The sequence below is a fragment of the Melanerpes formicivorus genome, unplaced genomic scaffold, assembly GCF_026170545.1.
Source record: "Melanerpes formicivorus ecotype bairdi unplaced genomic scaffold, bMelFor1.0.p_v2 SCAF_3, whole genome shotgun sequence".
NCBI lineage: Eukaryota > Metazoa > Chordata > Aves > Piciformes > Picidae > Melanerpes > Melanerpes formicivorus.
This window is the reverse complement of record NW_027142355.1, coordinates 13,906,725-13,919,508: the sequence shown is the minus strand read 5'-3', so window position 1 is coordinate 13,919,508 and position 12,784 is coordinate 13,906,725. Positions and strand designations below refer to the sequence as shown.

At 41.8% G+C, this 12,784-nt stretch overlaps 1 protein-coding gene across 2 annotated transcripts in view; it reads right to left on the bottom strand.

Moving 5' to 3' along the window:
• RELN (reelin) overlaps positions 1-12,784 on the bottom strand; it is a 290,574-nt gene that overhangs the window by 102,434 nt on the left and 175,356 nt on the right. For both annotated transcript variants that reach the window (XM_068167080.1, XM_068167089.1), the window contains exons 11-15: positions 12,196-12,341; positions 7,163-7,314; positions 5,089-5,201; positions 3,295-3,503; positions 333-461 (exon numbers count right to left, since the gene is read on the bottom strand). In XM_068167080.1, coding sequence (XP_068023181.1) covers positions 333-461; positions 3,295-3,503; positions 5,089-5,201; positions 7,163-7,314; positions 12,196-12,341 — 749 coding nt within the window. The remainder of the gene's footprint in view (positions 1-332; positions 462-3,294; positions 3,504-5,088; positions 5,202-7,162; positions 7,315-12,195; positions 12,342-12,784) is intronic.

Sequence of the window (12,784 nt, the reverse complement as noted above, 5' to 3'; positions counted from 1 at the left end):
TTGACTTATGGTTCCCCTGACTAAGAAGAAAACTTTTGTGGCTTTGACAAGGTATAACTTTTCTTCTGATTACCAGCAAGCTGCCTACAGGGTTGTGGTTTTTTTGGTAATTTATCTTTAGCATCAGAAATATTACACCAGAGAAGCAGCCCCATATATTTCAAATTTCATTACTGGGCAGCCAGGAGACCAGAACACTCCTTCCTTGCTGTCCTCAGCTAGTCAAAAATGAAAGATGACATAGGGTTGTGTGCTTTGCTGCTTTCTTCTGTCACCTATAATTTACTTCTCTACCCTTGCATCTCAGTTAGCTCTGCAGAGAGCACTCTCACCCGCTGTAATTCTCAGAGGCGTAGACAGTGCTGTGGGGGAGGTGAGGCCCAGCACAGATCTCAGGCAAACACTCAGTGTGGAGCAGGGACCAGGAGCGACCATGGTTTGTTGAAAACTCCAAGCTGACACTGGCAATACAGTGAAGGAGAGAAAGGAGAAAGACACCATGAGCCTCCCTGTCTTAGACACAGATGTAAAAGCACCAACACTGAGAAGTCAACAAATGTATTACTCCTAATAACTGATGCTGAAGTGTAAAGCACATTTAGTCAGATTTTGAATTAAACAGGTTCTGAAAATACCAACATGAAACAAGACTGAGCATTTAAATCTAAAAGTTTAGCATCCAACCTGAGGATTGTCTAAACACCTTGTCTTGTTTAGCCACCACGTAGCTAGCGTATTTATGCTGCTGCTGTTAAATGAGCTGCTGTTACTTTTCTATTTCATCTGGAAATAGTTTCAAAAATAATGAAGAGAAAGCATGGTTTAATCATAGCTACAGAGCATCATGGGAGCACAGGACACTTGTAAGTGCCAGTGCTAACCATTAGCTCTTCAGAAGGTGGTAAGAGACCACTAGCTATTCTTGCTCTGGCTGGCTCTTCCCTTTTGTTGCTGACAAATATTAACTTAACTGAACTCCTCAGTCATCTGTCTCCTTCACTCAACATGTCTTAATGGAGATCAGAAAAGCACTCTGGAACAGTGAAAACAGCCATCCCCCCTTGAGAACTGCAGAGGGTGGAAGGAACCAGGGAAAGAGCACCCTTCAGAGAACCCCTGTAGCAGACAGAGCCCCCAGGAGCTCTGGGAACCTCTGTGCTACCCATCCATAGTGGTCTTTAAAGGATTCACAGTGTCACAGTATCACCAAGGTTGGAAGAGACCTCAAAGATCATCAAGTCCAACCTCTCACCACAGACCTCATGACTAGACCATGGCACCAAGTGCCATGTCCAATCCCCTCTTGAGCACTTCCAGGGACAGTGACTCCACCACATCCCTGGGCAGCCCATTCCAATGGCGAATGACTGTTTCAGTGAAGAACTTTCTCCTCACCTCAAGCCTAAACTTCCTCCCATCTCACAGAGCCTGGAGTGCTCAGTGCTGATTTTTTGTGAATCTGATAACATAACCGTATATAAAACCTTCAGATTAGCTTGGAAAGAGTCTGCTGTTTTCTGCTTTCAGAGACTAATAATAAATCCAGCCATCCAAGTGCAGTTTCATGAGAGAGCCAGAAACTCTCTGTGACCATCCACTGAGTCTGTGAGTCCATTCTCCCAAAAATTCATTGGTAAGTTTATCTTTCCAAAAACTATTATGAGATTTTTTTTCTTCCCTGTTCCACTGCATATTAAAAAGAAACCCCACCACTGTTTACAACACAGGAGTGTAAGGAAAATCCCAGATGTCTCACATTCTGAAGACCTTGAAAAAGTAATATAGAAAGCGCTTGATTTATTCTGGATATAGTATTATGTTGAAATACTCCTCTAATTTCCTCCACATAATTAGCTTGTAATGTTCTGTTTTATTTAAAGTAATGTCAGTGAAACATTATAAAAATCATAATTCATCACCTCAGTACTAAATTATTGCATTATAACTTCTCCTTTTCATTACAACTTGCTGACAATATTACTTTATTTACATGTACCATCACTGTGTCTGTGTGTATTAAAATGGTTTAGGAAGGTTTTGACTAACTTATTTCCTATTGAGCTCTGCTGATACCTTAGAGGGTCGTATTTACTGCATGCATTCAGCATGACCCTCTCACATCTGTGGTAATGAAAGCATTCTGAACAATGTTGGATACCAGGAGATGGGAAGTGCTGCTGTATTAGGGAAATACCAACAGGCATAATGGGGACACAGTGCTTCCTTTGTTATGAGAAAGCTCTCTTCTGTTTCAGAAATAGTTTACATGAAGAAAGAATATTAATCTTTCAAACCATATACCAATCCCCATCAGTTAACTAATAGAGACAGACTTTATATAACACATAGTTGCAGGCCACAAGTGTTTACAGGCAAGGTTTTAATTTTCTGTGTAGAAAAATATTGCCCACGGTCTTGAGCACTGAGAGCTAGGAGGAGCTGAGGACCTGGCTTGCTTAGCCTGCTGAAGAAGGATGAAGTTCAGAGTACAGAGAGCACTCATGAGGGATAGCCAAATTCTCCTCAGTACTGGCAGCCACAGTAGAAAGGGCAGCAGTCATAAAGACATGACAACAGAAAACACTTCACTTGAGCAGGTCACCCACAGAGATAACACAATACCCATCCATGGAGATTATCAAGTCACAATCCCCCCTGCAGCAGCAGGTTTCACTAGATAACGCATTAAGGTCCTTCCCAACCAACATCTCCATGATTCCACAAATCATGAAGCCACAAATTAGTCTCTTCTTTCTCTTCCCCTCTCCCTTAGGTCCATGGAAAAAATATTGAATGTGTCGATGAAGTGAAGCCATCAACAGTTCTGTGACCTGTTTACAATGAGGTCTTCATGGTGAGGCCAGTAGGATGAGCACTGTTTATCACCAGTCTTACAAGAATCATATGTGCTTGTGCCAACACTAATCTCTGGGAGGTCAGCAGGGCAGGTTTCTGGCACTGACTAACGTTTGCCCCGTGACGCAGTATTAAGAGGGAAATCTAACGTTCATTAGAAACTAAAGCAAATGTTGCTCTGAAACCATGAGCATATTTCAGAATAATGGACTAAGGAAAGCAAGTTTGGACATGGAAATCCGTTTATTGCATGTGGGATATATAAACCTAGGCCTGTGGAGATGAGGCAAAACCTTGGCTTTTGAGCAGCTTATAATTGTCATTATTAACTGACTCTGCTCCTTCTTGACAAAAGCCATTCCAAACACTCACCCAGCAGCTCTAAACCAAAATGTACAAGAAAGCTGATCATCAAAAAAGGGTTCTCCCCAGTTGTACCTGTTACCAGGCTGATAAGTTCCACAACCCAGATTGATAGAAAACTGGATCATGTGAGTCACTGTGGAAGGGAGCACTGGAAGGACATGGAAGTAATCCACAGCCCAAACGTTCCTGTTGTGGCCTTGGTGACTCTTTTGCTTCAGGCAAAATTTTGTTGCAGGATTCTGCAGGTCCGGACTAATGACAACAGAAACCAAAGATGGAACCTTTAAAAGAAATTAAACCAGGCTTAAATAAATTAGTGTTAAAAAAGGTCACAAGGTACCATTTAAAATAAAAAGGCAACTTCACATCTACTGAACCAAAACTGCTTTTCTCTCTCCTTCTTTCCTTTCTATTAACTTTCTTAGCCACCTTTTTCACACAGGAGATTCCAAATAAAAACATTTTCTATTATGTGCCTAACTGTTAACACTTTGAATAGCAGTGCTGCTCATCACCTTAGTAGGATCAAATTGCTTGGTTGTAAAGACACTACAGAAAAGACTGTTCCTTCTGAAAATACTTGTTTGTTTTGTCAGTGCTCATCTGGCAAAGACAAATGGTCTTTGTTCTGAAGCCCTTCAGCTCACAGAAGCAAAATGCAGGGTACTGGCATGTCTAGTCTGACTACGTGAGAAGTGGGTGCCAGCATGAGTTCACAGGCATGTGTAGGAAGGATATTGTCTTATTGAAGTAAATGTAAGAGCTGCTATATGAAGCTTTCCCTTTGTCCTAAACTGCTCGTTTAAAAAAAAAACCTCCACAATTAATTCAGTGTAACTTCAGATCCTATCTTTCCCTGAGTTCCCCAATTTTTTTTTATTATTTCACAATTACAGTTTCCTTAGTTCTAAAAAATGTTCTACCCTGTCTTTCACACAGAAGCAATTGAGGTGGGAAGCCTTGCACAATGAAACAATGCAAGTGACTCAGTCATGCTCAGGCCAAAGCCCTGCTGTAAACATCTGCTTTCTGAAGGCTAGAGCTGAAGTGAAAATGCCTGAAATTACCTGCATCCATACCACCAAATTTCCCACACACTGTATAAGCAAACTGCTTGCCAACCTCTAACATATCCCTGTGCACATGCATTACACATTTATTTTTGCTGTCTTTTGCACAGCAGCAGCAGAAGGACAGATCAGGGCTTGGTTACTCAGGGTAGACATGGTCTGTACGCCTCCTCACTCTAGGTTGAGATTCTTAGTGTCCTGCCTGAGGGTCCTGTCCTGCCAGCGGAGAAAATGCTGCCTGTCCACACTGCCAGCAACTGCCTCTTGTGTCTGAGGTCATGCCCACAGCACTGTGGACCCTCTGAAAGGCACACAGATGGATTTAAAATTGAAAGAAAAAGTGTAAAATGTGACATTTCCAGCATTAGGCATGGCAAGGACATCCAGACATTGCTGAATTGCTCTCTTCCCAGCCACTGATTCCACCACAACTGACTCTCTTAGGATGTAGGTCCTGAGTATCAGACCATGGCTAGCAGGACCTTGAGTGAAGATAGGAGTAACTTTCTGTGAGGAGGCATTATCAGTAAAGCTTTCAGCTGACAGTTAAACGTGTTACCCGTTGCTCATTTGCCTGTTATTCTAGCCAATGTGAGTCCTGCTCAGGCAAGGAGTGATTAGCAATAACTGCAGAGCTGTTCTACAAAGACATCCTATCACTGCAAGATCTGTGCACGATTTATGTTCTTAGGAAGGTCATGTTTCCTGTCCCTGTGGAATTCAACAATCAACACAGCATGGAGAACAGATTGATCTATCCATCCTATCCACCTGCTTTATTTAAAATTATTATTACCTTGTAAGCAGCATAAGTCAGGGTGTCAAGAGGGATGTGTTCTCTCCTGCCTTCAATCTTGGCATAGAGTATGACATCATTTTCATGGGATTCTCCAGAATCACAAGTTCCCCCTGTACAACACCCATTTGATGGAGAGAAAAATTAATTAAGACCTTGTTATTGAAAAGTGGAATCATATAATGCAGCCATAATTACGAAAATAATTACAACTGGATGCTGTTTAATTTAGGATGTGAAACAAATGAACACCAAGCCTAAGGACACAGTGTATTAGAACATTTTGATCAGATTGACCATGCCAGAGATCAAGGGGATTGACAATTTTGAAGACCTAGTACCTCTCTTAATCTGCTAATCAAAACAATTGTAATAGAAAATGCTGTGCCCAAAGCAATACTTCTACCTGCATGCTTTAAATCCTATGTACTCAGAAATACTCAGCTCTTTGAGGTCTCAGCAGTAAACTGTTATTTAGTACTCACACTCTGTGCAGCCTCACACATCATCTGTGAGGACTTCTTAAATACCTCTCAGCTGGTCATTTGGCAGCTGAGAACTTGTTCTTAGTAGGAAACAAGCAAGATTGCTGCGTACTTTATTTGTTGTATTGTTTCTGCTGCTGTCTGCACCATATGCTGAAAGGGATTAATGGAGCCTGTTGCAGCACACAATGTGTGACATGTTTGTGATGGGGAGGCATTTAAAACATCTTCTTGTGGGCAGAACATAAAACACATTAACCTTCTTCAGAAGAACAGATGTGTTACAAGTACGGGCACTAAACTCTGCATTGTAATTACAAGATGTAATTACAGGTAGGTTGGTGTTCTGGAAAGAAGTTTTTAAATGAAGTATCTGCAATTGAAACAGGAAACACCATTTTCCTGTACACTGTGGGTACTGCAGGTATATATAAAAAACACCACTACAATAGAAAAAAACAGGATGGGGAAGCTTCTTTGAAACGTATGTAAAGCAGAAATGTTGCACACATCAAACCCATTCTCTGCTTTTTTCACTACAAATGGCCAGTTCTTGGGATGGACTAGGCAAAGCAGTGCAGAACCAGACAAGATGTGTACTATACTGCAATGTTGCTCATCTATGTGTCTTTTCAAATCACAGAATCACCAAGGTTGGAAGAGACCTCAAAGATCATCAAGTCCAACCTGTCACCACAGACTCCATGACTAAACCATGGCACCAAGTGCCACATCTAATCCCCTCTTGAAGACCGCCAGGGATGGTGACTCCAAATCCTCTGCTTGCCTGAATGCTTGAACTATTATTTAATTTCATTTACAAGTATGCACAGAATACATTTTATTCACCAATATTCCACTGTCCTCTGTGCCTGCATATGCTGACAACTTCTCCCTTAAGTTCAGAAGGTTGAGCAAATGTGTTTCCTGATTCTCTTGCAAGTGTTGGCAAGCTTGGAAGAACTGTGCTTTACTGGTAATTCATGTAACACATGAATTACATGTAATTCATGTAATTGTGCAACAATTTAGGACAACAACACGAGGCCTTCCACTCATTAAAGACTGTTTTTTTCTTGTTGATTCAAAAGGTTGCTTATGGAGGTCACAAGTTCAGTCCCTGCTTCCTCCTTTATTATTCTGTTATTCTCTACTTTTAAGCAAAAATCCTCACCTCTTCTAAAGATGTTGAGAGAATAACCTCCTGCAATTTCCTTTATGTGCAAAATAGAAGTTCTGGAAAAATACTGTGAGGGACTGAAATGACAGCCACCATGTTCACAGGGATTTTTGTCTATTGCAACACCCAACTAGTGCAGTTGCACAGACACCAGTGGGGAGGGGAAGTGACAGGACACATTTGGTTTCTTTGCTGTGGTAAATGAGGTTGCACTTTGTTCCAGCAGGGAAGGCCCACAGATGATGCTAACAGCGTATCAGTGCTTTTCATGAGGCATACCACACACAGATCATACCTCCCTTGAGACTGGACCATACTGCTCTGTATGAATCTCTTCTAGGCCAATGTGCTAGCAGAGGAAAATGTCAGGCACTTCACACACTGTATGGCATTAGCAATATATACTCACCCATACTGAAATAGAACCTCAAGTTCCCATAGCCTGTAGTGTCCATGTACGGAGTGCAGACTTTTCTTTCTCCATCTCTGAGAAACACCAGAGCTGAGCCAGATTCCAGTGTCCCACATTCAGTACCAATGACAGCTCCAAAGATGTCCCACCTGGAGAGGCCAACAATGGGTGAAGAATGTGCAGGGACATGTTACTGATAAACCTGTACAAAACATGTTCTAGGAGCTCACTTTTACATACAAAAGTAGCTGTTCCTGCTCTTGAAGAGGACAAGAAAATGCAGTGTTTCAAATATGATTCCTATGAAATTACCTACTCAACACTAACTTTTAAACTCAGCTGACTCATATAAAGACTCAAGCTGTGCCAGGGGAAGTTTAGGATCAAGGTGAGGAGAAAGTTCTTCACTGAGAGAGTTGTTAGCCATTGGAATGGGCTGCCCAGGGAGGTGGTGGAGTAGCCATTCCTGGAGGTATTCAAGAGGGGAATGGATGTGGCACTTGGTGCCATGGTCTAGTAGGCATGAGGTCTTAGGTGACAGGTTGGACTTGATGATCTTTGAGGTCTTTTCCAACCCTGTTGATTCTATGATTCTATGATTCTAAATTAATGTAAATATTTTAACTAAATTGGCAGAAAACCATGAATTACTAAAAATATTTTTTTCTATGCTAAAATAGCATTCATTTGAAGTGACACTTTAAATGAATGTTATTAACAAATATTATTCTAATATTGTTTTATCATTTTTTCTGGTATAACAATGTTTACAATGTAATCATTTTGTGTTTCATTTTGCATAATACAAGTTTTAAAGACCAATGAAACTTGAAAGGCATGTGTCCACTGTATCTGCTACCCAGTCATTAAATACATAGGTAATAGCTGAAAATGCTCTCTTTTCATCTTTTAGAGCATTTAGGGAATTGGCTTTTGACTAAGACGTGAACAGAGTATGGAAAAAGGCTGCTGTGCTTCTAGCATGTGATGATATGATCTTTGGCAGTTCTTCTGTACATTATTTTATCTTATTTTTATTCAGTGATAATTAAAAGAGCTGCTGCAGGATTTTTGATTAAATATTTTTTATTGAAAATATGTTTCCATCATGGAAGTGTTGGTTCCTTCAAAACTCAATGGAAATATTTTGAAAGACTAGAAACTGTTGCAAACCCGTACAGTATTTTGGTCTGATATATTATTATTCATTTTGAAGTCTTAATTAATTCCTAATGAAGTATTAAAAAAATATAAGACTTGATAAAACAATGAAATTACTTAGGATCACTAAATCCTAATAATCCAATCACTTAACTACCTATCCAGCGTGATTCAAGATGAGAATGAGAAAAGACTGAAGTTTGGAAACCTTTGTGGGAAGGCAGAGCTTTTTCCTGTCCCATTCCAGCAGAGAAAATCCCTGGCAGTGATGTGTGCTGTGTGACATTTCCAGGAACCATCATTTCAAGGACTTAGCAATCTGTTTATTGATTTAACTATTCCAACTATTGCAAAGTGTATTTCTAGGATCTTCTTAAGAGCTCAGTTTCCTTACTGACCTAGGCTGTGACAGACGAGCAATGTGCCTGTTTAGAAATCCTGCTTTAAAACTGTCAGTCATTTACACAAGAATTAGTGAGCTTAACATCACTGAGATGCTTTCTGATATAAATACTTGAATGGAAGCCCAGTTTAACCTGACTCTCATTTTGTGTTGCATGTTTTTGAAAGGTAATGTGCAACATAATCAAAATACAGTTTTGAAAATGAGTCTCTGGGGCAGAAAGCAAGTCCGGAATGAAACAGTTGTGCCTACTTTAATGTACATGAGCCAATCCCACAACACTCTGGTGCTCTTTTGTATGCTCTATTTAGCTCAATTAGAACACTCTCAGTACTGACCCGCAAAACAACTCGGGGTCATGAATGATGCAGAACAGGATGTTTCCAGGGATGTTCCTCCTTTTAGGCAGCAGTAGAAATGAAACCCAGTAAGTTCTACAGTGTTAAAAAACCCTGGCACTTTAATAGAAATATGTCAATCCACTGTCTGTAAGGACAAATGGAGAAGGAATCTGGGTGATGCCGTGATGGAGATGGGGACATTTTTGATATAACATCACATGTGCATTAAGTTATCCCTCATACAACTTTAGGAATTTTTTCTTTACTAAACAGGTAGGAAAATAACATATGTATCTAAGCTAGATCAACTAGACATGGAGATCCAAAGCAGCAATGTGTCTGGTAGAGGCAGGTTTGTAAGCCTCAAATAAACCAGGTATCCACAAGATATAACAGCATGTTTTTCTTAAAAGGTGATCATTACCTTCAGCACAGCAAAGGCAGCATTTGAATCAGGTGTTAATAATCTGAAGCACTTTGTACACTAAACCAAACATTCAGCAGAGATCCATAAATTAATGATGTATGTCTCTCACTGCTCAAGGCTTACAGCAACTAATGATTATATTTATTTATTTATTAAATAATGAAGAATCTAGACCACATGGTTAGTTATTTCTTTCTGTCAGAATTTATACACTGCAGTATATAAAAAGAAACTTTTTACCAGAACACTTTGTGGTTTGTTTGGGTTTTTTTTTTTTTGTTTTGTTTTGTGTTTTCAGAGCTCACTGATATTTTCATAGAAGCAGTACTTTTGCTGCTTTAGATGGTTTCTTTGTTTTCTGTGCCCTTGAAGCAGTCCCTGTGGGATCTGGCTTTACAGGTACTCTTTGAATCCCAATGTGTATATTTAAAGTGAAAATAGAATCATAGAATGCTTTTGGTTGCAAAAGACCTTTAAGGTCATTGAGTCCAACCATTATCTAGCTATCAGGTCTGGTGCTAAACTATGTCCCTTAGCACTGCACCTGTGTATCTTTTAAACACATTCAGGGATGGGGATTCAACCACCTCCCTGGGGGGCCTGTTCTACTGTTTGATAACCTGTTCAATGAAGAATTTTCTTCTCATAACCAATCTAAACCTCCCCTGTTGTAACTCGAAGCTATTTCCTCTTGTCTGATCAGTTCTTACTAGGGAGAAGAGACCAACACCCACCTTGCTACAACCTCATTTCAGGTAGCTGTAGAGAGCCACATGGCCTCCCTTCAGTCTCCTTTTCTCCAGGCTAAACAACTCCAGTTCCCTCAGATGCTCCTCCTAAGACCAGTCTCACTGTCCTCTGGACCTGCTCCAGCCCCTCAATGTCTTTCTTGTAGTGAAGGCCACAAAACTGAACACAGTGCCCAAGATGTGCCCACACTAGGGAGACAATCACTTCCCTGCTTCTGCTGGCCACACTGTTCCTGATCCAGGCCAGGATCTCAGCCACCTGGGCGTACTGCTGGCTCATGTTCAGCTGCTGTCAACTAACACTTTCAGGTCCTTTTCCACAAGGCAGCTTCCCATCCACTCTACCCCAAACCTGTAGCATTACAGGTAGTCATTGTCACCAAAGTGCAGGACCTGGCACTTGGCCTTGTTAAACCTCATACAACTGACCTTGGCCCATGGATCCAGCCTGGCCAGAACTCTCTGCAGAACCTTCCTACTTTTAAGAGGATCAGGATCAACACTCTGGCTTAGCATCATCTGCATTCTTATTGAGGGAGGACTTGATCCCCACATCCAGATAATTGATATTAAAGAGAACTGGCCCTAAAACTGAGCCCTAGGGAACACCACTTGTGGCTGGCTGCCAACTAGATTTCACTCCATTCCCCACCACTCTTTGGGCCTGGTCAGCCAATGAGTTTTTTACCCAGAGAAATTTCCACCCATCCAAGCCATAAGCAGGCAGTTTCTCCAAGAGGATGGTGTGGGAGACAGTGCCAAATGCACTGCTGAGGTCCGGGTAAACAATATCTAGAATTTATCAGCTAGGTCCTGAGCTCTTGCACATCAGGCAAGGCCATGGTCTCAGTGCTGGAAGGTGAGAAGCAGGCTACTGCTTCAGTTGTCTTGATTCTACCTCCTCTTCTGGCACCTGCAAGCTTCTGCACTAGCAGAGGCTCTCTCATGGCTCACAGCATTGATCCAGAGGGTGCAGTGATCCAGAGGGTGATGAATTTCTCAAGAAATTTGATTTCATATGTATATGAGTGTGTTAACAAGACTTGAGTGTGAGTGAAAAAACACACCAACATAGAATCATAGAATCAACAAGGTTGGAAAAGACCTCAAAGATCATCAAGTCCAACCTGGCACCCAAGATCTCATGCCTACTAGACCATGGCACCAAGTGCCATATCCAATCCCCTCTTGAACACCTCCAGGGACAGCGACTCCTCCACTTCCCTGGGCAGCACATTCCAATGGCCAAGAACTCTCTCTGTGAAGACCTTTCTCCTCACCTCAAGCCTAAACTTCCCCTGGCGCGGCTTGAGTCTGTGCCCTCTCATTCTGGTGCTGGTTGCCTGGGAGAAGAGACCAACCCCCTTCTGGCTACAGCCACCCTTCAGGTAGTTGTAGAGAGCAATAAGGTCTCCCCTGAGCCTCCTCTTCTCCAGGCTAAACAATCCCAGCTCCCTTAGCCTCTCCTTGTAGGGCTTATGCTCAAGGTCTCTCACCAGCCTTGTTGCCCTTCTCTGGATGTGTTCAAGAGTCTCAATGTCCTTCTAACATTGAATAGCCCAGAACTGGACACAGTACTCAAGGTGTGGCCTAACCAGTGCTGAGTACAGGGGCACAATGACTTCCCTGCTCCTGCTGGCCACGCTATTCTTGATGCAGGCCAGGATGCCATCATATGTTTCCTCACAACACAATTCACAGCACAACCTTTTTCCATTAAAATCGTTGGTGACAGGATGGTCTGGAAACAAACTGTTCCTCCTAGGCTTTCCAGACTTGTTCCTTCCTAAAATTTAGAATCAGCTGGTATCTACTGACTGCTTTTTATCCTAGTCTCAGTCTTCCCTGAGTGCACAGCAAGGACAAAATACAATTTTCTGTTTATTCAGTTTCCTCATCTCTGGAATGATGCTGCATGTCTGAGCCCTGTGCAACTGAGGGGCACTCACCCTTTTGGTTGGCTCTCAAACTCTTCTGCCCACTTCTCCTGAGCATCCTCTGTGGAGAGGTCCACGTCCCGGGTTGTGGCGAAATTGAATTCACTGCCTTCAGTCCCATGGAAGTAGATGGAGTTTCCATCTGACTGGCAGCTATGCTGTGGACAAAAGGAGAATGTGGGAGGCAATGCAACATTGGATCTATAAGATTTCCTCCTCACTCACCATGAGAGCTCTGGTGAGTTCTGCCTTATCAAATGATCCACCAATGCCTGAAAGTAAATAAAAATGGGCAGCTGTTTCCTCCCTTCTTTGGCCCACCTCCAGTGATGACTGCATCCTAACCTTGCTCTGGCTTTCCTACAGACACATTATAGATCACTGCAAAGCTGTGCTTGTGCAGAAAAGATGGACCATACCTTGGGGTGTTCATAGCTGTGCTTTAAAGTGGAAACAATGTCCGGCATATACAAACTGTGTGTACAAACAACTTTAGTAGAATAACTATGTATTTTGTCAGCACAAGAGTTCCTGCTCTGAAACACATCAGATTTTTTGCCAGCATTGATGTTAGTGTTTAAAATGGCTATGCACTGCCATA